Source organism: Sturnus vulgaris, chromosome 11, assembly GCF_052056855.1.
Source record: "Sturnus vulgaris isolate bStuVul1 chromosome 11, bStuVul1.hap1, whole genome shotgun sequence".
NCBI classification, from domain to species: domain Eukaryota; kingdom Metazoa; phylum Chordata; class Aves; order Passeriformes; family Sturnidae; genus Sturnus; species Sturnus vulgaris.
This window is the reverse complement of record NC_142253.1, coordinates 13,921,364-13,949,141: the sequence shown is the minus strand read 5'-3', so window position 1 is coordinate 13,949,141 and position 27,778 is coordinate 13,921,364. Positions and strand designations below refer to the sequence as shown.

The following is a 27,778-nucleotide window of genomic DNA, read 5'->3' as shown; positions in this document are numbered from 1 at the left end:
TTTCTTTCTTGGCTTGAAGTGTGAGGTCCAGCTGAGCACCTTTTCTCTGTCACTTGTGTCAGGCAGTTCTCATCAATGCCCTCCAGACGATTCCTGGATTGCTTATGCCCTGCTGGGCTGTCCTTCCAGCAGGTGTCACAGTGGTTAGTCTGCCATGAGGACCAGGGCCTGCAGCATGGGGGTACTCCTGGCTGTCTGTAGAAGGCTTTGTTGGCTTGTTCTCTTCCAGGTGGCCTATAGCAGACAGCCATTTCAATGTCACCCATACTGGTTGGGTGTTCTCTCCCATAAAGGGCAATATCATCTCATACTCTTCCCAGCCTGTCCTTCCTAAATACCAGAATGAGGGAATACTGAATCTATGTATGTTTCAGATCGTGGTAGCTTTTAATGACATGACTGTCCAGTTCTGAGTAGTGCCTTGGGATTCCTGCATATGATTGCCTTTGGCAGGGAAGAGCTTGACAGTTGTAGGGCAGTGTTCAAGGCCTTGTTGTGTCATTCTGCATAATATCTACTGATCAGCTCTGTTGGTTTTGGATTTAGTGTCTACCTGGAGCACACAGATAACATCCTGAAAGCTATAGAGGAAATCTCCAGTGTTGGTGTTCCTGAACTGATGAACTCTGCCAAAGATGGATGTTCTTCTACTTATCCTACCCTAAGCAGGTAATTGTAGCAATAGAAACTTTGAATTCTATGACATGCATAGTGATAATTTCTGCTTTTAAATATTTAGTTTTCTTATTTTGTGGTCTATTGCGATTTCATGTTGGTACTGTGGTGGCTGCTCTGGACACTTATAAACATTGTTTTGGCACTATGCAACAGATAGCATGTGGTAGCTTTATGCCAAAGTGGAATGCTCTGTGCTTAACATGATGTTGAGTTTCTTGCTGTAAGCCATTATAATTGGAGAATGAACTGCTGTCATCAGGTGTGTTGTCTCTGTGCTGCTGTGGTGGTATAAAGCATTCCAAAAGTCAGCCTCAGAGGCCTAGAGTGGCTGTAGGCAATCTGGGCCGGTATGCAGTGTGCAAAAACACACTCAGATGTTTCTGCCCTGGCATATGAATTTGAAAGCAGGGATGAAGAAAGTTCCTGCACTCTGAAAGTTCCAAAATCATCTTATGCTGAGAGCTGCAAGCCTTTCACTGTGCATCCCTACTGATGTCTTGGGTTTTAGCTTTTATATTTTTCAGATTCTGTGCTGCTTAGTGTGTAACTCTGAAACTTCATATTAAGTGTTAGTGAGTTCTCTTGACAGGGTAGTCAGAATAAACAATCCCTTCCCAGCTAGAGTATCAAGGACACCTGTTACCCAAAAAGCAGAAACAACGGCGAGGGAAAGGGGGTGAGCCAGGGGGTTGAGACTTCACAATCTGGGGCTGTGGTTAGACAATTGACCCATTTGTCTACAATTGACAATGGAGATGAACCAAAACTTATAAAAGTGTAAAGACTCGTGACTGGGATCCATCTTAGATTTGATTAGGGTGTAGCCCTGGCCAGGCTCTTGCACTGCCCAAGGTGTATCCTTTCAGTAAATACTGCTTTTATTCTTTTTTTTTCTGTCTAGTCTCTGTTCTGGGTCAGCCTTTCCAGACATCACTGCAGCTACAAGGAAGTGTCATTCACACTGGGGAAGTGCTAGTGACTTCTCAGGATTCTCCATCTGTCTGGGCAATTGGGCTGGATTAGACATGTTTATGAGTCCTGGGGCCAATCTCCTGTGATTTCCTACTGAGAAGGATGTCCAGCTGGGCAACCTTTGAGCTTTCTGCATCATTCTGGTGACAAACAGCGTATCTAAATGCTCAGAGCTGACTTTCAGTTTTTTCATTTTTCTCCATAGGCAGACATTCCCAGTTTTCTTCAGAGTAATGATGGCTCAGCTGGAGAGTTCAGCGAAAAGCATCCCAGCTGGGAAACCATCAGACTCAAGTGAGGTAGGTAAGGGGAAGAAAAGTTAAACAGGATGGTACAATAAAGATGTATAAATTGTAAAGGAATTTACTTCTGAACTTTGTCTAGGAAATGCAGTCAGATACCTTCATTCATCAATGTATATCAACACTGATATGCAGGGTAACATATAAGTAGCATCTTTTCTTCCTGATATTTGCACCATGTCAAAAATCTAGCAAATCAAGCAGAAGCTGCAACGAGATAATAGGCATTAATCAGCAAAATATTAAACTGTGCAGGTGGTCTGCACACCTGTGTGGGAGCACATTATTTTGCAAGCAAGAGCTGCTCTGAGAGCAGGGAAGTGAGTTAACTCCTAGCACTTAAAGCCACTGATCAGGCTGGAATTGCCATGAAGTGTTTCTGCTGTGATAAATATGCTTGTGGTGAACAACTACAGTGCTTTGGGTACAGCAAATGCTGAAAGCACATCCAGCAAGGTGGGAGGAAATGCACTCTCTTGGGTTATTGTCCCCTTGCCTCCCACAGGTGCAACTGGAGAAGCTGCTTCGCTGGAACATCACTGTGCGGAATTTTCACATCCTCATTAACTTGGTCAAGGTGAGGTTCTGGTTGTTTTTCTGCCTTTACCTCCAAATTCCCAGTAAGGCCTGGTGTTCCCAGCACCAAGGAAAAACATGAAGTGTGACTGACTAGTGGAACAACCTGGAGGTGATAATTAAAGCCAGTTATATTCTGTGCCCAGTCCCACTGGATGAAATATCCCCTTCTGTCATTTTTGGAGCTGGTTCATTCACTGTCTCTGAGTGTGATGCTGTTTGGGCTAGAAGGTGTTAAGTACAGCTCCACTTTTTTCCTTGCTTAGGTTGATCATTACTGTTTATTTTTTCATCTCTGAAGTGGTAATTGGCAAGCTCAGGTTTTTCTATACAGCAGCATTCACTGGAGCCCTATCTGAGCTCCAGATGGCTCTGGAGAGCATAAAGAGTAGAGCTGGACCACTTAGTTTGGTTTTGTCCATAGTTCAGTTTAGTCCATGGCAGCACCAGAGTTACCTTCACATTATTTTTCCCATCTCAGTTTTTCTTTGTCTATTAAGAAATTATTTGCCCATCATCTGGGCTTGGGTCTCTTGGGTCCCAAACTGTTAAGAACTTCAGACTTGCTAAGATAATTTTGTGCCATCTGCAAAAGGTGCATCTTAGACCACTGAACAGCAATCCTGCCAAGGGCTTCCACCTGACAGCCACTACAGTTCATGTGCTTATGTGGTGTTCCTGCTGAAATTTGAGAATGGATATTGCCTTAGAGCAGGGTTCACACACTCACAAGGGTGTGCCATGAAGGGTCATTTTTAATGTGCTTACCTGGTTTTCTTTAGACATGTGGATTGATCTGACTCTTTTTTTCCTCTTGTCCATGTAGGTATTTGACAGCAGGCCTGTACTCAACATCTGTCTGAAGGTAAGCAAAAGTTCAAGATAGCTGGTACTTAAACTGCTCTCTTCAGTTTTCTTGAATCATTGCCTCTAGTGCAGTAGAGTCTCTGGAAGAAGCAGATGCTGTGTTCCTTACACCTTGCTATACATATATATGTATAGTGATTCTAACATTTTGCATTTAATTCAGTTTTATTCCCAGATGCCTGGTGGATAAAACCAGGGATGTGTACAATGATAAGACCTTGTCCTTCTAGCCTCTTTTTGCAGTGATCAAAGTGGGACCCTTTACTGATCCTGTATACTCCAGTACAGCCTTCACATGAATATAATCTTTTTCTAAGCAAGAAAGTAGCTTGGAAGATTGTATCATGATCTCATCTGACTTTGTGATGGTTCTTTGAGAAGGAGACATTTGCTTTCTGATATATTTATCTCTCTTTTATAGTACGGCCGCCTCTTTGTAGAAGCATTTCTGAAGCTTGCTATGCCTCTCCTGGACCACAGCTTCAAAAAGCACACGGTAATCCTGGGGACAGAACTGGCTGCCAACAGCTGGGAATTATGACTGATACTTGCTGCATACACACATCTTACCTCTATCCCATAACCCTTTGAAAGGATTGCTAGGACTAAGGCTGTTTCAATATTCTTGTTTCCCCATGGAAAAGTCCTTTGAGAATGATTTTTCTGGTCTGCTTATTTATTGCAGGACGATGTGCAGAGTTTGCTGAAAACCTTGCAGCTGAGTACCAGACAACTTCATCACATGTGTGGTCATTCCAAGGTAAGATAAGTTCCAACTGCAGCACAAACTCCTGTCCTAAGGATGGTATTATTTCCCTTCCACTGCTTTCCCAGGGCACTGGCAGGTTATACTTGCATGCTTCCAGCAGTGTCTGTGCAAGCAAAAACTCCGAGTTTAATGGCCCAAAAGTTGAAGCATTTATTCTGCAATTGGCTGACTTGGATGTTAGGTCAGGTTGGCATGATATTTTTTTAGCACAGAGGTTCTGGACATCTTTGGTTGTTGGTATCTGTAAGGGATTGTTTCTGAGGACACAAGCTACAGCCTTGGAGACCTTGAACAAAGTACAGATACCAGATTGATAATACAGGAGAGAAGCTTTGCCAAAGATGAACAGCCTTGTGAGTCAGAACAATCAGCAACAGGAGGTGGATGGGGAAAAACCCTGCTCAAAGTCCTCTTGAGATGACTTTAATGTCATGTTGGTAAGGGCAAAGGGAGAAGGAGGATGGTGGTAACGAATCTGTCTGTCTCTGTGGGAGACTTGGGGCAGGAAGCAAGGAGAGGATTAGAACTTTGCTTACAGTATGGAGAGACAGTCTTTGTTGCAAGAGAGAATCACACGGGAGGAGACAGAAAGAACATGTATGCTGCTTTGCTCCTGACTCCTAAAAGGTTCATGAACACTTGTCCAAGAAGGAAGCTTGGCCAAAGTAGTTGAAGGGAGAAAGCCAGCTGCCAGCATGGCTCCTAGTCCAGATTTGCTACCCATTCAGGCCAGAGCTGGCATCAGGAGGCATAGATACTTTAGCTGAAGATCAGAACATGCTGTTGCAGCGCTCAGCACAGGGTGAGAATTGGAAGCTGGCACAAACCCTGACAATGCTAAAAAGTTCTTCTCACTTTTGAAAGTGAAACCCTCACGCCTGCTTTAGTCACAATTCACCTTCTAAGCAGGATAACAGCATTATAGCTTTCCATGTTATGTTTGTCTTTGCACTTGACCAGCATTTTCAAGTGCTGTGTCCCATGGTTCCTGTTAGCACAGAGCTGCAATTAATGAACACTTGTGTTCTACCACTTCTCTGGTACAGGTCTGTGTGCCAAAACATTTTGCAAGAATGACAAGGCAGAAACTGAATCTGGGGCAAGTAAATGTACGCAATGAATGCTCCATACTTGTTTGAAGAAGAGTTGACACCAACATTTGTTAAACTCACCTTGATTTCACTTTCATACAAACCTCAGGAATGCTTGCTAACCCGTGGTGCAATGTAACCTAGGATTTGTCAGTCTCCCTCAATACATGTGTCTTTAAAGAGCATTATTACACAGCAGGCAGTAGCAATCAGTTTCACCTGTAATTTCCTAAGTATTCGTCATTTCCTCTTTCACTCCAAGCCTCTTTTCTGTTTACATATCTAACCCTGGGCACGTGGACAGTTTCTGGAGACAGATTTTTGCCAATGCTGTGCTTTGTTGAGTCCTCAAACTGCCTGCATGCAGTTGGGCAGGTTCCAGGGCCCAGGGAGCACTGTGAGTGTTGACTGTGTCATTAGCAAGGTTCTGCTGATTTGGTTCTGATTACTGCTGATGATTGCTAGCTCCTGCCTATTACATAGGCTAGAAAACAGCTTGCTGCTGGTAATCACCCATTCCCTGTTGGCAGAACTTGAAGCAAAGCAGTGTCACTCTGTCCAGGCATGTTGAACTCTTTCAAGAAATGCAGGTGACCTGAATTCAGAGTACAGCTAATGAGAGCATCTTAATCCCAGAAGATTACAAAGTGTTCTCATGAAAGAGAAAAATACTTATGTACAAAATAATTGTGCAGGTTTTGGCAGGTTGACAGGCTTTCTGTTTTAGCAATGACTGTTCTGTACTGCAGATTGAAGCCTAGCAGAAGGAGATGCTCACCCAGAGCTAAATCTCTTAGGATACCTGGCATAGCTGCCCTCCCTCTGGTGGTTTTTACTCACACAACTCCATCTGTTCCTCCTGTCCTAGTTCTTCAAAAGCCAGTGCTGCTTTGCTTCAGAGAAGCTGTCTTTGGAGATTATAGTGCACACACATTCCATGTAAAAGGAATTGCATGAGGCACCGAGCAAGAAAAGGTTGTGATCGAAGTGCTGTATTTTAACACCTTTCTTGTTTTTTCTTTTCTGAGCTTGGAAATTCAGCATAGGAGTTACTAGCTTCTCTCCAGAGTTTATGACAAAACCAAGCTTCTTTTATTTTAATCCAGGTGAATGTGGATATTTGGATTGTTGTAAGGGATCAGTTTACACGAAATTCTGATCTGAGCTTTATTTTTTAACAATAGCTATAATTTGGCCAAGAAGTGATGTCATCTGAGCAAGCTTTGTGGGGGTCATGTCCATCCCACCTGATAACCAATGGCTTTTAAACAGCCAGAACACTTAGGCAAGAATCAGTCCTCATCACATTTTACTGTTGTTTAGATTCACCAAGACATTGGACTGACCAACCATGTGCCGTTGCTGAAGAAGTCTCTGGAACAATTTGTGTACAGAGTGAAGGCAATGCTGGCATTCAATCACTGCCAGGAGGCCTTCTGGGTTGGCATCCTCAAAAATCGGGATCTTCAGGTGAGAATCACTGCCCTGCCTGGGGCAGTTAAAATCTGGGAGAGGACAATACTCATCTTGTCCAGACAACTCTAACTCTCCCTTTGTGTGTGGGTATAGCTAAAAGGCCAAATTCAGTGTGACCATAGTACAGTCATGTTTAGTGCAGGAGAAAGAAGCATTTTATTTCAGGATTAAGAGTCTGCATCTCTAGGTTCTTGCACTGAGGGGTCAGATTTGATCGTAATGAACAGGTATGAGGATTTTTTGGCTGTTCTGTGGCAAGAACTACATGCACAAGAGAGAAGAGATAAAGGTCACTTGAACACCTTCACACACTATCATGTGTGGCGTTAAAAGAAGCCAGTTCTGGCTTTTCATCTTTCATTGTAGAAGCAGGACAATTAAACAAAACCTGAATTTTTAAACTCTAAATCTTTTTATTTAAGAAGACAACAAAATGTCCTTTTCTCTCATCCCACCCTGGCACGCTTTGGCCGCTTCACATACACTCAGCACAGATCTTGTGTTCGACTTAGGGGGAAGAAATTTTGACTCAGGGCTCTGAGGAGAGGGGCTCGGATGAGGAGGACTCGGAGGACTCGGCGGAGGGCCCCGCAGAGGAGGTACTTCGGGGGCCGCCGGGCTGCGCCTGTCCAAGGCGGGGGAGGGGGAGGGGGGTGCAGCCCCGGCGCTGACGGCGGCTCGTCCCGCAGGAGCCGAGCGGCAGCGACACGGACGGCAGCGAGCAGCGCGGCGGGGCCGGGCCCGGCCCCTCGGCAGCGCGGCCCTGAGGGCGGCGAGGAGCGGGCGGGGCGCGGCTCCCGCGCAGGCGCGGCGGCGGCGGCCATGTCGGTGCAGGAGGACCCGGTGCAGCGGGAGATCCACCAGGACTGGGCCAACCGCGAGTACATCGAGGTGATCACCAGCTCCATCAAGAAGATCGCGGACTTCCTCAACTCCTTCGGTAGGGGCGCGGGGTGGGGGCTGCGGCCGCGCCGGGCCGGGCCAGGCCGTGCGGCCCGCGGTGTCTCACTGCTGCCTCCCCGCAGACATGTCGTGCCGGTCCCGACTGGCCACCCTGAACGAGAAGCTGACGGCGCTGGAGCGGAGGATCGAGTACATCGAGGCCCGGGTGAGCAGCGGGGCGGTGGGCCGGGTGTAGGCCGCGCGTGGGCCGGCCCTGATTGAGGTTTTTCCTTTTCCTGTAGGTCACCAAGGGGGAGACGCTGACATAGGCCCGGGGCGGCCCCGGCCCCCGCCGCCGGAGCACCGCCGCCCCGCACCCCGCTCGGGGCTCGCCGCCGCCACCGCCGCCGCCTCTGCTCGTGTTGCCAATAAACCGCTGTGCTCCTGCCCTGCCTGCTCTCTGCGTGCCTGCCTGGGGCCGGGCCGCGGGATGCCCGGCTCCCTGCCACCGTCCTGGATGTCCAGAGCCTGCCCTTCCATCCGCCTGACCCACGGGGTTCGGGCACACATTCCTCCCACGCGTGGGGGCTGTGCCGCAGGGGCCGCGGGCCAGGCCGTTCTCAGCTCCTAGAGGCACCTAACTGGCCTTTAGGGTGCTTTGTGCTCCTGCTGGGATCACAGCAGAAAATCTGGTGATTCCTGTGGTCTGGAGGGTGTCTCAGCCTTCACATGTGCACATGTCAGGGCAGTGTGGGGACAGCAGGCTCACCTGGCGTGGTGCACATGCCACAGGAGAGGACCCTTTGCCAGCTCATGGGAAGAGGTGCTTCTCCTCTCTGCGAGGAAAGTGGCAAGGAGAAGGAGGTCTCTCAGCCCTTCCCACCACTCCTCTATTTATCTCAGTTTTTCAGAGGGCATCTACATCTGCAGATTCACTGCTCATGTTTAGCGTTTGTTGGGGAGTCCATGGAATTTGTGTCAGCAAAGGTTTTATTGCTTCCCAGCAGGCTTTAAATGTCTTGGTTTATTCTCCAACTGTAATATTAGCTTTTTCGTGATGACACTTTCCTGTCTGCAGTGTTCACTGAGCACCTGGGTTACTTAATGTCTGTTATATTTTTGAGGCTGTCTGACATCAGCTGGTTCCTTGTTGCCTCCGAGCTCATAGTTTTGTTCTCCATAGGAATCTCTGTTTCCGTTGTTTGAATAAGTGCTCCACCAGCTTTTCCCTCAGCTCTCATGGTTACTGTCAGGTTGGGCTGAACATCAGGGAGGCTTGGCTGCTTCTTGAGCATAGTACCTCTGAAAATGAGTGCTTTGTGGCAGCCCTGAAGTGGAGTGGAACAGCCATGGGTCACTGCCCTTAGGTGTTGGGGCTATATTAAATCAGACTGTTGTCATTTGAAGATTGACAGATGGAAGGAAAGCAGCTCTCTCTTGGCTCCAAGTTGGCTGCTCCGTAGCTCAAGTACATCACAAGTACTGCCATGGCCCATGCATTGCTTACTGTGTGCTGGAGTCCTGAGATCTCCATTGTTGGAGATAACTCAGTGTTTATCTGGAGAAGGCCCTGAACTAATTGGATGTTGAAGTTGGCTGTGCTTTGAATGGGATGGGGTTGAGGCAGAGACCAGCAGACGTTCTTGCCTAAATTATGCTAAGATAATTCAGTCCAAAGACTGAATGGGAGACACACAGGGTATCACAGTCATCCCTGGGACTGGGTCTGTATGAAGCTGACCTAACTCAAGATCCATTGCTCGTTTCTGTTCCCAGCTAGTAACATGGTATGTCTTAGATCCCTTCCTGGTCTCCTGACTGGCTGTTTTAATGGCTCTTTTTCCTCTGATACCAGGATTTCTCAAAGGAGTAGGTTTTGCCACACAGTTGGTGGGATCTGCTGGAAGGTACTACTCCTCCCAGGATATGTGCTTTCACAGAGCTTCAGCAGTGTGGGATCAGCCTGTCTGGTTCATCTCCCAGCAGGGATGCTGGGCAGCTCACTGCAGTACAGAATTCTGCCCTTTTCCTTTCAGGGAGTCTTACTAGTTCCCTAAGGAACCAGGTTTGTCGGTTGGGTGCTGCTTATTCCAGGCTGTCTCTGGGAGGTGAAGCCTCCTGGTCTTCAGGCTGATACTACTTCCTCCAGCAGCCTTGTAATAGTTGGAGCTTTGATACATTTCATTATTTCAAATACTGGGGAATTCTGTTTGCCTTTTTTCTTTGTACTGTATTTTGGGTTTTGGTTGTTTTTTTTTTCAGAAGATGATGCCCCAGGAACCTACATTAAACTTTTTTGGAGTGGATTTGTGTATTCTAATTTAGATGACTGATTTATGTGGCGTGTTAGTGGTGCTGTTCTTCCTACCACACATTTAATGTAGCAGGAGATGGCAGTGTCCTCTGTCCTCGCACCATGCTGTCCTCATCTCCTGAGAGGTCTAGGTGCTCTACTTGTGGTCAGCAGAGACCTGTTGGTGGTCTGAGACCTTTTCCCAGAGCCTGAACTGCAGAAAAGCTGGTTTGAAGCCCCTTATTAAGGTGCCAGATTTGACCTAGAGAGACTGAGCCAATCTTCAGCTTGAGAAAGGTTTGCACTCTTAGATGACAGACAGTGGGCTTGTGGTGCTCACTGCCTGCTGGACAGGCAGCCAGGCCTCATGGAATGATTGGAGGAGTCCAGCAGTCCTCATTAGGGGCTCTGAGGGTTGGGAATGAGCTATTATCTGCTTTATTAGCTATTATTAGTGTTTTTATCTGGGTGGAAGACAAGGTGTATTGGCGTCACCCTTTGTGTGGTGTCAGCAGAAGAGGGATCTAGAGCTTGAGTCAAGCTTTGCATAGCCCAAAAAATTTGTAGTCTGTGATCCAGAGTACATCTTCTAAGATGAATGGATTGGACCAGACTTCTCAAATCATTCTAGCTTTTAGTAAAAACCCTTTGGGCTCTCAGTGCCTGCTGCGAGCAGACTCTTGATTTTAGGAAACAGTTTTCAAGTCAAATGTACCTTCGCCCCCTTTATGTTGCAGGTGATTGACCCTCATAATTCAGTGAGCTGAGGTGATCTCAAGAGAGGAATGTTTCAGGACACAGCTGAGTTGTTGAGGGACAGCTACACTTTGATCCTGGGAGCTTTGCAAGGCTGAATTTTTAAAGGTCCCAGAAGATGGTATCTGCTTGCATCCTGGTGCCAAGGCACCGACAGCAGTGGATGTCACTGGTGTAGTTGTCCCACAAAGAGAAGATCGGCCCTGCCAGGCTGGGATTGCTGCTGCTCCCCAGGTGAGTGAGATGGGAACGTCCTAGGAGTATGGGAGGTCTCCAAATTCACTGAGACTTTGTGTCCAATTTCCAAAAGTTGCCAGTAGTACTGCTCTGAGCTCTGCAGGTCCTGGGACCTGGGAACTTGGTCTTAGAGTACATAAAAGCTTTAGGGTGGCTGTACCATGAACTCACCTTTCCACTCGCCTTCCCCATCCTTCTTCCTATGCAGTCTGTCACAGCCTGTGTGTTTTCACTTTATATCACAGAAGTGTGAACCCAGTAGTTGACAGAACCCTCTTTTTGGAGGAGGAGAGAATTATTGTTGGGTATGTCCTGAAGCAGAAGTTTGAGAGTAATATCCTGGGGAAATAATGGATAGATCAAGCTCTGAGTCCTGCTGACTCCAGTCGGGCCTGTGGGATGTCTGAGGTTCGCTGGGCTGGGAGATGCCCCAGCCAGTTTGGTCAGTGCACAGAGCTGCTGGCCCAGCCCCAACCCAGCTCTGTGACTCTTTGTGTTGCCCCTGTGCCAACAGGTAACCCCACCAGGTAACCAACACATGCCTTCTTACCTTTGTAGGCTGTTCTGCTTCCTGACCTTGCTGTCTGGCAGGTACATTGCTGACAAAGCAGTGGGGGACAGGTGTCAGCCTGCCTTGCTAACAGGATTACAAAATGGATTATAGGACCAAACCCATTCCACAAAACATCAGGATTAAATATCAAAATCCTTGGTGTTGCTTATGTGCTTAATAGTGCTGAGGAAAAGCGCTTTATCAAGAGGGAGGATCAACTGAAGCTGGGAATTGTCCCTTGGGCTCCTGGTGATTCCCAGGGAGCATCTGTGCTCCCCTGCCTTTGCTTCTGCTTCCATGAGGCACTTCCAGCCCTATTGCTAGACCAGAAGACTGGGGATAGAAAGTGAGCCCAGAGAACTGGGAGAACAAGGAAGAGGAGAGGAGCAGATAGGGAGCTGATTTTTTTTTGAAGGTCATTCATGGAAGCAGTTCTCCAGTTAGAGCAGTGGGTGAGGAGAGTATCCTCAGACCCCATGTTTATCACTGTGCTTGCTGCAGCACTTGGCTCAGTCAGGCCAGGGGCCAGACAACCCTTCCTTCTCATCCCTCAGAGCCCATTTGTGAGCCTGTAATGTGCTGACCATAATAAAAGGGAGCTCCCACAAGGAGGGAACGTTTTCATCTTTACCTGTAGCCATTAAGGTGAGGATCTTGTGCTTGTCAGTACTGGAATCACTCCCTCTTCTGCCTCATGAGGTGTTGATAGCAGCACCTGAGGAGGTCAGTAATCCTCCAGGAAGTGAGTGATACATCCTTGGCCTTTGATTTAGCCTGCTCAAACAGGCCTAGTCCTTAAATTTAACGGGCTCTATCAAAAATTTTACTGTGTTAATTTAAAATACTAATACAATGAGTTATTTATTTTGGCAAGTAATTCCACAGAAGGGTACAGAATGAGAAAAAATTTCCAAAATATCCTAGTAAGTTACTACTACTACTCCCATATGATTCCACAAAAGCTTTCATGGTTAAACCTCAGGCTTTGTCCCGCCAAAAGCAAACATCTTTCACATTATTTCAGCATAACAGGACGTTACTGGTTCAGTGATGGTCTGGAAGGAAGGTTAGGAAGCAGGTTGTGGTGTTCACTGTTCGTTGCTTTTTCTTCTGTCTCAAAAGTCTCATAGTTTAAAAAGCAGGAAGGTAGCTGTAAACCACCTGTAGTCTGCAAAATGCAGCTGGCAGTAAGGCATAATCCCCCTGCATTTACCTGCTTCAGGCTCACAACAATTGTTGAAGCAGACTTTAAATAAAGGAAAATAAGTAGCAACTAAGTAAATGTACAGGAGGGAGTAATTTAACCAAGCCATTGGATGAAAGTCACGGTAGCGCAAGAGGAGTCATGGGAATGTTGAAATGATGACTTAATGAGCAATAACTACTCTGTGTAACATCACTGGGGCCCCTCCTACACTCACGAGTATTTCTACATTTCTCATGCAACCTGCCTCTGTGACAAATCTACACACACACTGCACCCAATTAGTGTCAAGCATAAGAGCTGTTCTGCCTGTGTCTCACCTCTCTAAACCCCTCCTGGAAGCAATTTTCCCAGCATGCAAAGACTAAATCACCATTCTCCTAAACCTCTCAGAGGATGGTTCCCAAATAAGGGCCAAGTAAACATGTGTGCTACATGATAAAGCATTAGATAATCTTCCCAGCAGTAGATGCAGGGTATTAACTGCTTTAAGTGTTCAATGTTACATGTGATTAAAAATGTCAGGGGAGGTGAGAAAAGGCACTTGAATAGGCACCTGTAGAAAAGTAGTGGAATACCTTGCTTAAACAAACACCAACTCCAATCCTTTCCCCCTCTAAAAAATACCAGAAAACCACAGCAAACAGCCAAACAATCTGGAAAAGAAAAATAAATGCACACCTGCTATAGGGAGTATAACTTAATTTACCCGTGTCAGTCTCTCCAGAAGCATCAGGAGATGAAGAAGTGAGAACAGAGAGGGAGTACAGTCCTTCCTGGGATACCAACTGCACCGAGGTCAAACCATTAGCTGAATTTGACAAATGACTTACATGACCACGCCTTGGTGTAATCAATAGCACTGTGCTATTGGGGTGTCCCAGGGAGTCTGCTTTGACACTGGCTGTCACTCTTCAGGTGACCAAGCATCTGCCACCTTCCGCTGTGGTGCACTGGAGGAATCTGCCCCCTCCTGTCCTACCCTCCTTTTCTTGTGGGGAAGGCTGGCTGGCTTAGAAAGCATCAGCTGCCAGTGAGGGAGCAGCTGCCCTGCGCAGCAAGCAGCCTGGGGTGACTCCAGGTAACTTGTGCTGAAGAGATGGGTGTCAGAGGTGCTGAGAAGGGCTGGAGGGGAGCACCAGTGACCCTACAGCAGGTAAAGGCTGAGCAGAGCCAGAAGCTTTGTGTTGTCAGCACCCTCTGTGGCTGCTGTGGACAAGTGGGGTGGAGGGCACATTTCCCTTTGCTGTCACTGGCCAGAGCCCAGGGCCTCTCCCCACAGAGCGGGTTCTACATCCCCTGATGTGCCAGGGATGCCAAACAAGCGGGCCTGAGCCTCCAGCCTGATCAGGGGCTGTGCTGGAGCAGCCACGAGCAGAAGCGAGGGCTCCTGGCTGCTCAGGGCTGCTGAGGGCCATTAGTGCCCGAGACAGGCTGGGAGCAGCACAGCTCCTCTATGGGTGCCAGCAGGAATGGCCCTCAGCCACCTTCCCCAGAGCCCGGGGACAGGGCACACACGCCGGGAGTGTGACCTCTGCAGCCAGAGGAGACGGAGCAGCCGCCGCCGCTCACTCCGTGAGTCAGGGAGGCCACGTGAGGGCCCGGCCCTGACGCCTTCCCGCCCGCCACCGGCACAAGGCAGGGCTGGGATCCGGCCCAGGATCCTGAGCTGCCGCACAGCCTTGGAGGTGAGTGCTGGGGAGGGGCTCGGCAGCTTCTCGGGGTCAAGCCTGAGGGCGTTTGGGGGCTCCGTGCTGGTTCTTGCTACACTGCTGGGTTGTTGGTTTCTGCTTGAGGCATCAAGCCACTGTACAGGAAAAGGTTTCTGGTGCTATGGGGATTACAGGACTTCCCTCTAACCTCTCTTCTTGACTCAACTTCCTCATGTTTTAAATAGTTTCTTTTCCTCTAAAATCGTCACGGCAAGCCCAACACTTTATGCAAAGAGAAAGATTTATTTGCCTTAGTTTTACTCAGACAACAAGCATGAACATTTCTGGCTTCTGATGAGTTAATGTTCTTCCTTCAGAGCTTTGCAGCAACCACAGAGAGGCACACGGTGTGAAAGGAGAAACACAAAGCAGGTAATTTCAAATGTTGCACGTCAATGCTTTAGGCAGAGCTGGAAAACGGGCAGCAAACCCCGCAGGGCTTACAGGTGTGGGGCTGGCAGCAGTGCAGCCACAGTGTCTGGGGTTGCTGTGAAACCAGGGGAGGAAAGAAATGCTGGAGCTGTAAGGAGTGGATGTGCTGTGCCTGCTCCTTGCTCACCCCCATGGCGCTGGGCAGAGCGAGCCTGGGAGCTGCTCTTGCTGCAGTGACATTCACTTGCTGGGTCTCTACACGCCTGCCTTCAAGGAGAGTCAAAAGTCTGAGTTTTGCTGCTTCTGTATCACATTTCAGCTACATTTGACAACAGGAAGGGCAGCAGAATTATTACCACAGCTCGAGGAGACTGGAGCAGGAAGGGTTTCAAACTGAGCTGGTGTGGATCAGTTTTTGTTGTCTTACAGGAGGAAACTCAGCTTTCACCACAGCCACGGCCTGCCAGGACATCTTCCCGTGGAACCAACTGCTAGGACCGACCTAAGACTTGCAGGTGTGCTTTAAGAAGTTGGTTTGGTTTGGTTTGGTGTGGTTTGAGAGAAGGACATTGAGGGACTTCATATTTAAAATAAAATTTAGCAAGTGTAGACATCAGCATATAACTTAAAATGAAAGGTAAAAGTCGTTTCAAAGGGAAAAGGTTTGGGATTGTCTGATTTTTGTCTTGAAGTGGAAGCAACCTTATTTTATTAGCATTTTTTTTGTTATCCCATTGAGCAGTTTCTCTCAGATATATTTCATTCGCTAAGCAAAACCTCGTGTATGGAAGTTGTTAACCTCACTTTCTAAATCTGACTTCTCTGCACACAAATTTTATTCTAAAGTGTTAAAAAGACCTCACTGCAATTAAATTCTGATTTACTGTGAGGAAAGCAAGGTGAAGTCTGTTGTTCATGTCATTCCCCAGTGAGCTCATGGCCAGGCTGAAATGCCTGTATATCATCATCCTTCTCTCATTATGCGGTATAATCAACTAAGTCACTTTTAAAACATACAATAATTAAGCACCTATACTTATCCTTTGTTTAGATCTGATTTTCTTTCCAGAAGAGCCACAGGGGAATTAATTGTGCATAGTCTAAGACAAATTAAGTACCCAACTTCCTTGGTTAATGTAAATCTTGGTGAGTGACTGGGCCGAGCTGTGCTGGAGGCACAGAAAGGGAGATGGGAGCAGATGCTGGTTGCTCCTGGATCCTCCTGTGGCATCCAGGTCTTACCACAGCAAAATGCAGAAGTGCATTAGGCAACTGTGTTTCTATTGCTGGAACAGCTGAGCACTCTGCTCAGTTTGGACCAGCAAATGAGCAGTTTTGAAGTAAATCAGTCTGCTAGCAGATGAAGATGACAGTGTCTGCCCTGCCTTCAGTGTTGAATCTGCTCTTCCTGTGTGCGTGGCAGGACGGGTCAAGTAGTACCCATTTGCTCACTTTGTCTTTGGGATGATGCAAAGCTGGGATAGGGCAGCTGCTGTGACATATTCCTGTCAGGGGAACTGCAAGCTGCCTTAAAATGTCACTGGAAGTGGCCTTCACTAGGTATTAGGAACCCCAAAGACAAACCTCCTGAGTTTCACTCAACAGTAAAATATCAGGATACTTATAAATTATTTTTTTAAATCAGTTAGAAAAAATGTTTATATTTAAAGTACTTTTGTTCCTTTAGCTCTGGTCCAGAGAGAGGCCTAAAGGATTTAGCTTAAACAAGCAACTGTTGCAAGGTCTAAACTGAGCAAACAAGAAGGCAAGAAAGAGACTGAAAAAGGCAGAAAACCATAGCTGGAGGTATATGTGCCTATGAACTGATTTTCTTGATGGAGTGGCCAAGAACGAGTCTGTCCAGGGTGTGGTGTGCTGGGTTTCTGCATTTCCACATCAGCTGGTGCTTACCCACAGAGGGGACAGATGCATTTCCTGCATTCCCTATCGGGTGCTCACAGGCTCACAGCTCTCACAGGGCTACAGCAGCAAAGGCTGGATGTAAGTCAGGGAAAGGGAAAGATCTACAGATCTGTTGCATAGATTCAATAATTTCAAATGGAAACAATTTCAAAATGTTGTTAAAATATTATTGTCTCACAATATACTTTGGAGGCAGATAAGCCAGTTTTTTTGAGCTGAGCTTTTGAAAGTGGTTATGTAATTTTCCCAGAGACTGTTTGTGTCTAATTTCCTCTATCTGAGAACTGACACCCTAAAAATTTGTTCTGTTTGAATGTTTGCTTATGTGTTACAGTATCCTTCTGAAGCTATTAACTGATCTCTTTTGGGTTTTGTATTAGAATATTTTTTAGACTGATCTAATGGTCTTTAGAGAACTGAAAATGCCAGTAGGAAAAGAAACAGGTTTTCCTCCGGAAAATTTGAAGGATATGCTTACTTTTCAAACTGCTTGAAAGTATTTTGTTGAATGGATCCAAAAGTCATACTGTAAGAAAAAGTGTGGACATATGAACTGTTTTCTATTGCATCCTGCATAATGGAAACTGTGCTTCAGGCTCCCCAAAAATCTCCTTTTGCATCTCTCAGTACAGCTGAGGGTTAGTTGCAGTGTTGCACGAGGGGAGATGCATCAGTGCAGCATGCCTGGACCACGCTAGGCAGAGGCAACAGTTCAGAACCACAGCCACCACAAAATATGCACCATCAGAATATTCCAGCCTCAGCCCAAAAATTCTGTGGAAAGTTTATCAAAACAAAAGGAAATGCTGAATTTTGGGGATGTCAGAACATTTGTTTCTGTGGCAAATACCAGTAATTAATCTGGGATCAACACTTAAAAATTTGTAATTCATAAAGCTAAAGTTAATGGAAATTTCCTCTTCATGACAACTTGGGAAGAACAGATGTTGAAGCATCAAAGTTTTCTGTGAGACAAGAATTCAAAGTCTTGTTAGACTTTTCTAGGAACTATTTCTGCTATTTTTTCCTGGCTGATACATTTTAAGTATTAGAATGTTAAAGGTACAGGACTGTGTTCTGTTTCAGGAATGGAACCCGACCTATTACTCACATCTGTGGTAATATTTAATTAGATACCTTGGTAGCTTCACAAAACAACAATGTGAATGATCGAGTCTGACTTCTTTCTGTTTTACTCATGATGATCAGACTTTTGTTCTTTCCTAATAACTAAAGCTCAGTAGGGCTCACTTGGAGGAGTCAAGAATTGGGTCCCAGGAGGGTAAGTGAACCATGATGTGAAACAGAGAAGTGATTTCAAAACTGAAAGGCACAGAGAGAGACACTGTGTTTGCAGAAAATCAAAGACAGAAAACCAGGAAGGTCAGTGACCTGATTCTAAATGTACTTTTTCTCCCCTTTCAAACAGGCACAGCAATGGAGAATTTGGATGTCCCAATCTCAGATCTTACTGAAGAACAGCAAGGTGAGGGAAGCACACAAAGATCAGAGCTTTGGCTCATGCACACTGCACAACAGTGTTTGCCAGGATGGGCATGAGTCAATGAAATCTGTTTCCTTTGAAAACACACCCTATCCATCTCCTTGCTTGTGAAAGAGACACCAGCAGTCAATTCCCAGCTTTTCCACAGACTCCTGTTAGGCTTTCCCACATGCAAGTGGGAATTTAGAAGGATACTTTACTGTGCATTAAATGCCTGATGAGCAATCTCAGTCCCTTGGTATCCAGTCCTTGGGGTCTTTGTGCCTGTCTGTAAGACAGCATGGTCAGAATAAGCAACTGTTAAATAGCTAGGATACTTCAGGAACACTTGCCATGCTTCTCTAACTGAGACAACAGCATCACAGAGACACCAGTCATTTGTGTGGACTGTTGACATTTGTCCACTGTTTTGTGGCAGAATGAGATGCTTTATACAAGAGAGCACCACTCTCTTTCCTGTGTGCTGGTATTGGGCAATATGTTAGAGCCTGGTGTCTGTCTCCATACCTGCACTGAGCACCACAAGAGCACTGTCATGCAAACCCCTTCTACTCCTGCACAGTGACGTTTGTGTTCCTTACAGACATTTTTCAGAGAGTATTTGCTGCTGATGCCAAATACTTGGAGAATCATGAGAAAATGAACCAGTCATTCTGGGAAGCACTTGTAAAATGCTTGGCCACTACTGACCCACCTATCCTGAATCCTGAAGAAAAGAACAATGTAAGTTACCAAAGAAACACTTATCCTTGTTATACTACTTTCTACTATACTCTGGGGAGAGAGAACACACAGTCCCACTATCTGATATACTGAAATATATTAAAAGGTGCAACAGGGCACTTAGATAAATGAGGTTCAGGCCACTGCTTTTTATTTCACTGCTCTCCATGTGCAGAAATAACTGGTTTTGTATAAATTCCTCAGGATCAGTTCAGCTCACGATGTTCTAAGCAGGACCATTGTTAGTGACATTTTGCTGTAAGATATTGCAGCAATTGTATGGCCATTTTCAGACCCTATAGCTGTATTTGTCCAGCTCTCTGAATAGTTAACTATTGCCCTCCATGCTGTTTTTTCCAGTTGATGGCTCTGCTCTGAGTCACTGAATGCAGTTTACATTCTCTTCCCATCTTTGATATTACTCTTCATCCTCAGTTTCCCCTTTTATAGTAGGAGCAGGGGGTTACATTTCCCACAGAGTGGGATACACTCATTTGCACATCAGTGTGTGCTTCTACAGGCTGTGTTTTATTGCAAAAACCATTTGCTATTTATTTACCTTCTTTTCAGCTCCTTAACAGCTGTGATGTCCTCCCTGAAGGCTGTGCTGCCTGCCTGAACGCCATAGAGAAGAAAGGTGTCAGGGCAATGGCTCTTCTTTACCTTTTGCTGAAGACTTCCAACCCATCTGGGTACAGGCAGCTGCCCAGCTCCAAAGGAAAGGGTGAGTCCTACCCGTCTTCCTGTCAGTTGTTTTATTAAAATTACTGCAGGGCCAGTGGCACTTGACAGCAGCTTGAGCACTCTGTTATGTGCTTGGAAGTGATTATTAGTGAACAACTGAACTGTCTGGAAGTACTGCTCAGGAAAGGCAGTTAGGTATGGTGGTAATGGGAGCCAAAATTAGAATTTTACTGCAGTTAGACTTGGCTTCTTCTGGGGGAAAAAAACCCTGTGTTTAGGGAGAGATCATGTCCTGGGATGATGCTTCCAAAAAAGTTTCTCTGACTTGAGAAAGTTTCCCCTGACTTTTTTGCACAGATTGTTATCCAGCCAGCCAGGACTCCTCTGAGCACTCACAGTGGTAAGAAACCAGAGATGAGCCAGTGAAAATATTTTTACAAATTATTCCCTAGCAGCACATGTAAAACTAAAATGAATGGACGGGGGATGGCACACAGGGTGGTGAACCTGGCAACAAGATAAAAGGGACTTATTTGCCTGGTTGTGCAGTGAAAAACTAAGGGTAGTTTCACAGGGTCCATAGTTATTAATTGTCTTTAATAGATGACAGAGGAGCACTCACTTAAGATGACCCTAAATTTAACTGGAGACCCTCAAGAACATCCTGTTTCTGCTTCTGCCTTGATTAAAGGAAGGGACCTTAATCTCTCTGAAGGGGAGAGACCTCCCAGTCTAGAGCCCAGCTTTGGTCATCTCTCAGAGCAGACATGTTGGTAACAAGACCCTTGGGCTGTGAGCAGCCTCGAGGAGCTGGAGGAGAAGGAATCCCATCTTCTTGTCTGTGCCCAAATCCTGCACCTCCTGATGAAGATATGCTCAGAGCCCTGGCCCTGAGCACAGAGCTGGGTGTGGAGCTGTTCAGAGTCAGCCCTGGCCACAGGAGCCAGAACCAGTTGGGTTCTGGTGTGGCCTGGCTGGGAGGGCTCCTGTGCCACGAGAGGGAGCTGGAGCCGCGGCGTCCACACTGGGAGCCCTGGCAGGAGTAGCCCAGGGCAGGGCGAGCCACTCCTCTCCTGCTGAAGCATCCTTCAGCTGCAGCTGCTTCAGGGAGTGGGAATTTGCACAGGGGTAACATTATGAATAATTAAACGCCAGAATATGAAACTTTAGGTGTCTACCACAACCATTTAAGAAAGTCTAAACTGTAGTGTGTATGATGCTTTCATTTGATGCTTTGTACTACCCTTTGTGTGCTAAAAACACAGCTGAAATGAAACAAAGGGTCTGATTTCCTGTTAGGCAACTCTTAATAAAGCGTTGTGAGATCTGTAATTGTAAAATAGAAAGTTTAATCACTGATAATGTTTTCTTTCTCTCTTTATTAAAAAAAAAAAAGATGAAAAATTGAAACTCCTGAAGAGATTGGAAAGGAATTTTGTACATTCAGAAGAGGACAAAAAGTCTGAAAACTCATCCCATGAGTCCGTGGATGAAGATACACAAGGTAAAGAGGATTTATTTTATTTTCCCTGGTACATAGCTTAGTCTGACTGCACGTTTGTAAGGGTTGACATAGGAGATGTGGCAATTCTGTAGAGCTTTGAATAAAGTAAGAAATCGTACGAAAGAAAGAGCATTAAAAAATCATCAGAACCTGATTCAGAATCAGCAAAATAGTGGCTGCCCCCTACTCTTGTGGAAATTGGTTTCAGAAACATAGAAATTTGCTGCAAGATTCCTTCACCAAATAAAAGATCCTAATTTCTCTCTACAGCCCTTTGTACAAGATAATCCAACTTCAGGTTTTGCTGAGTTTCACCTATTCAGCCAGCTTTGAAGGGAGCTGTGAGGCAAAAGCACCCAATAGTGATCCTTGCATTTCAAAGATGTGATTTTTACCTTCGTATGGTTATATTACGAGCAAACAACTACAGTGTTGTTGTTTCTGATGCTGCCAGCACATTTTTCTTTATTCTGATGAACAAACATTTTCTCTTATCCAGACAGTGATGAGGAAGATTTAGGAAGACAGAAGACTGAAGGCCAGTTACTTGGCGGTAGGACAAAGTGACAACAATATTGGCTTTTACTAGAGGCAACCAGTATAAACCAAAAAAGGATTATTTTTTGCACTCTTTGATTTGGCTATTGAGCAAAGGTGCATTAACATGTGTAGATGTAAAAGAAAGACAAGTCAGAATTTGGCTGTAGGAAAGACATTTCCTACAAGATGAAGCTCAACTAATGCTGACACTCAGCCATGCCCTGTACACAGAGTTGAACCAGAAAAACAGTAAAATCTGCTGTTGTTGGAGGAGTCCTGCTGTCTGGGTCTGCATAGCTGCCACTGAAATGCAGCAAGAGGGTTCTGAAAGCATCTGTCACAGCCACTACTTACAGGGGCTGCAGTCAGCCCACAGCACTGACTGGAGGTCATCAGCAAGGACCACCTTGAGACTTTTGCTTTCCTACCAAAGGAAAAATGGCAAATAAGTACAATGCAGATGAAGAAAATGTGCTGTGCCAGTACACAGAAATACCTATAGAACTATGGATGTAAAAATGTAAAGCATTAATATTTTAATTAACGTCTTAAACTGAGCTCAGCCCAAATGTAAGAGCAGCTCATTTAAATTGACATTAGGAGATCTAATCTGTTTTCACAGGAGTCTGATTCTACCTGACACCAGATACTTAGAGAGATGGAATATGGGGGGCAGAGGGGAGGGTTAAGAATTCAGTCATTTCTCACTTTTTGACTGCATAACCCCCTGCAGAACCACTCTCTTTAAGGAGTTAGAGTTGGTCTCTTCCTTGTCTGTGTTACACACCCACACTGATTTCAGGGAGCTGATGGGCTGGCACTGGCACCAGACACTGCAGGTACTCACCTACCTCATCTCTGTCATGTTTTAGGAATACCAGCAGAGGTGGTACCCTACAGAGATTCAGGTAAGTGCTCCCAGGTCACCTCATCCTGCTGGAATAACTATAACTGCATTGTCTTCTTTCTGACCTGCTGAGACATTAGAAAATAACTCTCAGGCTGTAAATCCCTTGGTTTCCAGTTAACCTGGTGTTGGACCTGGGCATGGTGCAGACATTCTGTTGCAAGGCTGTGATAGTGACTGGCTGACAGCGAGTGAGTTGTACAAGGTGTTCTGGCAGACTAACCCATTTTTGTAGGCCTGCCAGGTTCTCATAAAATCAGATTATAGCAGTCATTCTCTAAGGGAAAACCCAGCAGTTCTGTTGGGCAACTTTTCAGTGTTAGCCAAAAAAAGCTAGAGGCAGTTTTTAGCATTCCCTGAAGCCCTCTATCTCCTGCTGAACAGGGGTGCAAGGCTGAGAGGGACCTGGGACCTGGTTTCTGCAAACAATGATGCTTGGCTCCACATGCATTCTTCCCTTAGCTCACAGTATTCCCAGCAGGAGGTGCCAGGTGAAAGCCAGATGTCAGGCAACAGAGCAACAGCACCAGCCAAGAGGCTTGCCCAGACAGGCAGTCTGAAGGCAGACTTCCTCCTACCAGACACTGCTGCACAGCCCCAGAATGTTTGTAAAAAGCCCAAAGCAGGAAATTGCCAACGGCTTAATTGCCTTACTGAGCTCATCCCTGCTGTGCCCAGGCCAAGGCCACAGGATGACTTAAGAGAGGCAAACAGCCCAGTGGAGCAGCCTTTGGAGAGGATCTGCTCCATTTCTGTCCTGTGCAGTGGAGAAGTTATAAACTGCAGCATAATTCTTTGGGGAGGTTTTTGAGTTACCTATCCGCAAGGAGCCACACGGAACACCAGGGCAGAGGGATTCATTGCAGTGCCACGTTCTCCCCACACTGCCAGGTGCAGAAAGGGTCATGGTACTTTTCCACTTGGTCTGGCCTCTTTACCACTCACCCCAGTTTTGTTGCAGATAGGTGATTACTCACTGTGCTTTTTGGTGCTGAGTTTGGTGTAAAGCTCTATATTTGTATTTTTTCCATCAGAAGTAACAAAACTATATTACTTTTCAGAGATTGCCAGAAGAGAAGATTCAGATGCAGATTGTGAGTACAAACATGCAAACAGAAGTTTATTTTGTGAATGCTCTTACAGGGCCGAGTTTTGCTTAGTGGTGAGGGCAATATCAGCTCCTTGATGCCTTAGAGATTGTCTAATCAAAAAGTAGAAGGTTGAAACCAGGTAATAAGATAACATGGAATGCTTTAACAGAAGATATGCTGTGCAAGTCATTCCATGATGCCAAGTTACAGTGGGACTGTTGTATTTAGGGAGTAATATAGGACAGACACTTGTCAAGTGTGATTTGATGTTCTGCTAAATTCTTTATCTATAGATCATTCATACAACTGCACAAAGTTGTATCTGTGAGTCAGAATAATGTAGTGCTATGTTATTAATAAGAAAATAACTGAGTTTGCCCCCAAACCAGAATGTGATCAATCCAGACTACCCAAAGAGGCAAAAATGGGATGCCTGTATCAGGTGACCCAGAACAGAATTCCTTGGCAAGGTTCAGTTGCTCTGTGGTTCAAAAGCACCACAGCAAAATCTACAGCTCACAAGGGTAAAGGACGGTTCCAGTACTCACCTGTTACATCTTTAGAGAAAATTCACTGCCAGGCAGGGGTTGCCCAGTGTAGGGGAAATCAGCACCTGAAACTTGTGCTGAATCAACTCCCAAAGGCTTGGGTACAGCAGGTGCCTCAGGGGCTACTCAAACCACCAACAAAGGGAAAAGGAAAAAGCTGCTGCTTTGAACCTGTTGTTGGAGAGATGGTAAAATACTCAGCTCTTTCTGGCAATACCGTTGGAGAAAAAAGAGAATTCGGAACTGTGCTCATGACAAAGAGTAAACTGCTCTATGTTTAAACCTCTAAAATACCTCATTTGTTTTTACTTTTTCTCTATGCCAATGTAGCTTCAGGAGACTCATTTCAGCAGCAGATCTTATCTTGGGAGATGCAGAAGTACTTGATGTCAGGTGTCAGTAAGAGGGATGGTTCTCACATCCTCAGTAAGGAAGGGGATCTTTTTAGTGTAGATGTGGTTGTGCAAAGCACCCAGGAATCAAACTGAAGCTCCCTTTTACTATGGTTTTACTCCCCCACTGTCATCCTGAGACTGTGGCTTTTCCCAGAAGAGGCAGAAAAGACCCAGAGTGCTTTAAAACAATTCAGTATTGTTGATGCAGCCATCTGGTTTAAAATTCATTTTTAAAACCATGCTCTTTGGAGTGATTTTAAAATTCCTAATTAGATCTTTCTGAACGGCTTGCAGACCACTAAACATATATTCTGCTCTGACAATCTATTTCAGATACACAAAGTGAAATAAACTTTAAACTCCTTAATTTCACAGTTCCATGGCAATAAAAGATTTTTTTTTTTTGTAGTATATGAGAAGGAGAGCACTCACCCTCCTCAGTGCACAGTACGGTGGATGGGCATACGGAAGGATGGTAAGTTATTTATTAAATCTAACTGATGTCAAACTTGTCGAACCTTAGTCCAAGAATAAGATCTCTGGTTCAAAAAAAACCTTTATTTTTCCAACATGAGTGCTTGTATAAGTTCATCAAGGCTTCATGATGAAAATCATCAAGGCTTCTCATAACGTTGAGCCTAGTAACTGAGAAATCTCAAGGAAGGTGATTTCATTCCATGAGTGATACTCTCTACCTAAATGTGAATTTTGATTCAATGGCTGCAGTTGTGACCTAATCTTTCCTCTCAATTTCAGATGAATTCTTTCATTTTGTCATTCTTTGCTTTGCAATTGGAGCTTTACTAGTTTGCTACTACTACCACAAAGGTAAGGCGAGATTCAGTAGAAGGATATATTGTTGCACTGTAGAAAAATGAACAAAGTTAACATTTACTTTGTTGCCTTAGATTGGACTATTTCTCTTGGGATTGGTTTAATCACCTTTGCTTCCCTGGAAACCACTGGGATATACTTTGGTCTAGGTAAGTGTCCCTGCACTAAGGATAAGGTCACACAGTTGCCACAGGCCCATAAACCCACCGGGATCAAGATTCCATAACTCACCACGTAGCTCCCTCCCAACATCTCCCAATTACAGGGGGGCTGCAGACAGGCACCCTTAGTGCTACTGAAGGGAGAGGCTGACTCATTTTTCCTTCTCAGTGATCACAGGACCCTGAGTCACCTCTTTCTGCAGCAATGGCCGAATGCTGTGTCGCCATGACAACGTGTAATTTTAGCAGCAAGGCCTGTCTCCCCAGATCCAGATCCCAGATGCTCTGCATCCTGGCTGCCATGCACTCCCCTGGGACTGAGGATGAGCTCGGGGCAGAACTTGGATGGCAGCAGCTACTGGAAATATTAAAACCTGGGCATTTTGGCAATCTCTAGGGATGGTATAGGAGAGCTGCCACCAGCAGCAAGTTATGGCTCCCCAACCAAGAACTGGTCTCCTCTCATAATCTCATGTTAACATGGTGGGAGGTTGTGGATGGTTCTCTCATGACTGAGACTGATCTTTGTTATTAATGATAGTGCAGGTGTGCTTGTTTAAACAAGTGTCAGTGTTTGGGTTTTGCCATATTTCTATTTTTTTATGTTTTATGCTGCTTATCTTATATATTTATTTTCACACCTAGTGTACCGAATTCGGAGTGTCCTTGACAGCTTTGTTCCTCTGATTGACAGATTCAGGCCAAGAGGTAACGTTGCTCTTTTTACTGATAGCATCTGTCTTCCCTGGACCTTGGTTTGGTCAAGAATTAAGACAAACTCATTTAAATGACAATTTCCAATCTTACTGCCTTAAAAAAAAAGGAATATTCTACTACAGTTCATTACAGCTGCTTGGGTTTGAAAATTAATTAATCTTGAGTCTTTCCTTGTGGCAGAACATTTTCACATTTTTAATACTCCACAGGGATACTATTTCCTGGCAGTGTCTGAAGCATTCTGTCTATAAGAATTCTATAGCTTAAATAAAAATTCAGGGCGTGGAGGGAGGCTTCAGTTGTTGGGTCTTCAGACTCCTGGTTCATGTTTATCCATGTTTATGGACACAAAACATGAAGAATACTGAAAAGCTGCACATATATAGCACAATCTGAACACAGCAGTCCTGACAGCTGTCTTTTTCTTCATCCCACAGCCATGAGGAAAGCTGCCTAGGAGAAGTATTTCAGGAGAGTTCCCCAAACCTGGGTGTCCAGATTTCCAGTACTAAAGGAACTGCTTTATGAGGTGAACCTAGCACCCAAATGGCCAATGTGAAATACTGAAATGTGAAACCTCTAAAAAACATCACTCCCTCCAAAATAAACCTGAAACTGGGGTCTGGGGCCCCACTCTGGATTCTGAAATGGTTTGGGGCTCAGCAGAGCTTGCAAGACAATGGAGATGTAGCTTTGTGTTCAATTCCATTTAAATATAAACACATTCACCTTCCCTCCCCCAGGCAGCCATGTGGCAGCTCATTCCTAACAAATCACGCCAGTCTGCCTCTGGTGTACCAAAATCAACAGACCAATATCCTGTGCTGGTTCTGGGTTAGGCTCTGGCTGTTTCTGTAGGAAATTTGGTCTCCTTTTCCCCCCGGTGCTGCCCAGAGCAGGCAGAGGCTGGCACTGCTCTCGTGGCTGAGCCCTGGCAGTGCTGGCACTGGGGATGATGAATTGATTGTGGCAGAACTCGGAGCAGGGGGCGGGCAGTGGTTTCACCCGAGGAGAGCTGGGGAGATGTTATAGCCACTGACAGAGTGCTGCAGTAATGAGATTATTAACAACAGCAGATTTCATCTTTTCTCAGGGGAAAAACAAAGTGCTTGATTTGACTCATCCCCAATCCTTTTCTTTCTTTGAGTAAAATAAACACGGAACTTTGACATTCATTTCATTTTCTAGGATGTATTACACATTGCAAGAACGTAGGGCTACTGCAATCATAGGAAGACTGCAACAAAAGGGGTTATCTTTAAATTTTCAGTAAAAATGTAAGGTCTTCATACCCACAAAATGATGAAGGCAACCAGTTGAACAGAAAAAGTCTCAAACAGGGACTTTTAAGGAAATGTAAATCTGAAAGCTGTGAACCTAAACAGCTCAGTTTGACAGGAACAATTTCAAGCCTTGTTCAGAAGATTAGAAAAGTTACTTTTTGTTGTATGCAATTTGAAGCACCACTGTCAGTCACTCTTGCCTGCAGTTCCAGCTGCACTGCCAG

The 27,778-nt window shown here is 45.5% G+C and overlaps 3 protein-coding genes across 7 annotated transcripts in view; all 3 read left to right on the top strand.

The window, feature by feature from the left end:
• FANCD2 (FA complementation group D2) overlaps window positions 1-7,545 on the top strand; it is a 34,350-nt gene extending 26,805 nt beyond the window's left edge. Inside the window, exons 35-43 of the mRNA XM_014869553.2 lie at window positions 547-669; window positions 1,856-1,949; window positions 2,458-2,529; window positions 3,355-3,393; window positions 3,817-3,891; window positions 4,081-4,155; window positions 6,579-6,725; window positions 7,244-7,330; window positions 7,421-7,545. Of these exons, the coding sequence (XP_014725039.2) occupies window positions 547-669; window positions 1,856-1,949; window positions 2,458-2,529; window positions 3,355-3,393; window positions 3,817-3,891; window positions 4,081-4,155; window positions 6,579-6,725; window positions 7,244-7,330; window positions 7,421-7,498 (790 nt within the window). The 3' untranslated portion in view covers window positions 7,499-7,545. The remainder of the gene's footprint in view (window positions 1-546; window positions 670-1,855; window positions 1,950-2,457; window positions 2,530-3,354; window positions 3,394-3,816; window positions 3,892-4,080; window positions 4,156-6,578; window positions 6,726-7,243; window positions 7,331-7,420) is intronic.
• On the top strand, window positions 7,510-9,919 carry BRK1 (BRICK1 subunit of SCAR/WAVE actin nucleating complex). Its single transcript, XM_014869605.2, has 3 exons — window positions 7,510-7,671; window positions 7,757-7,839; window positions 7,916-9,919. Exons 1-3 carry the CDS (start codon window positions 7,554-7,556, stop codon window positions 7,940-7,942), a joined length of 228 nt encoding a protein of 75 aa, XP_014725091.1. The 5' UTR covers window positions 7,510-7,553; the 3' UTR covers window positions 7,943-9,919.
• Window positions 9,920-10,067: 148 nt separating this feature from the next.
• Window positions 10,068-27,017, top strand: TMEM40 (transmembrane protein 40). 5 transcript variants are annotated; one of them, XM_014869552.2, is made up of 17 exons: window positions 10,068-10,203; window positions 10,644-10,896; window positions 14,127-14,344; window positions 14,686-14,740; window positions 15,170-15,255; window positions 18,093-18,149; window positions 18,751-18,890; window positions 19,461-19,614; window positions 20,971-21,078; window positions 21,578-21,631; window positions 22,491-22,526; window positions 23,587-23,619; window positions 24,969-25,034; window positions 25,316-25,387; window positions 25,468-25,542; window positions 26,200-26,262; window positions 26,709-27,017. In XM_014869552.2, the coding sequence occupies exons 6-17, from the start codon at window positions 18,101-18,103 to the stop codon at window positions 26,726-26,728; spliced, it is 870 nt and encodes a 289-aa protein (XP_014725038.2). In that variant the 5' UTR covers window positions 10,068-10,203; window positions 10,644-10,896; window positions 14,127-14,344; window positions 14,686-14,740; window positions 15,170-15,255; window positions 18,093-18,100; the 3' UTR covers window positions 26,729-27,017. The 5 variants fall into 5 exon arrangements, with proteins under 5 accessions (XP_014725038.2, XP_088027297.1, XP_088027298.1 ...); XM_088171171.1 differs by lacking the exon at window positions 14,127-14,344 and having other exon boundaries at window positions 10,068-10,896; XM_088171172.1 differs by lacking the exon at window positions 14,686-14,740 and having other exon boundaries at window positions 10,068-10,896.
• Window positions 27,018-27,778: the final 761 nt, after the last annotated feature.

Coding starts and splice junctions, on each gene's coding strand:
- BRK1 (XM_014869605.2), top strand. CDS start 7,554: ATGTCGGTGCAGGAGGACCCGGTGCAGCGGGAGATCCACCAGGACTGG. Junction 7,672..7,756: donor GGACTTCCTCAACTCCTTCG/GTAGGGGCGCGG, acceptor GCCTCCCCGCAG/ACATGTCGTGCCGGTCCCGA. Junction 7,840..7,915: donor TCGAGTACATCGAGGCCCGG/GTGAGCAGCGGG, acceptor CTTTTCCTGTAG/GTCACCAAGGGGGAGACGCT.
- TMEM40 (XM_014869552.2), top strand. CDS start 18,101: ATGGAGAATTTGGATGTCCCAATCTCAGATCTTACTGAAGAACAGCAA. Junction 21,632..22,490: donor TGAAGGCCAGTTACTTGGCG/GTAGGACAAAGT, acceptor GTCATGTTTTAG/GAATACCAGCAGAGGTGGTA. Junction 26,263..26,708: donor TGACAGATTCAGGCCAAGAG/GTAACGTTGCTC, acceptor TTCATCCCACAG/CCATGAGGAAAGCTGCCTAG.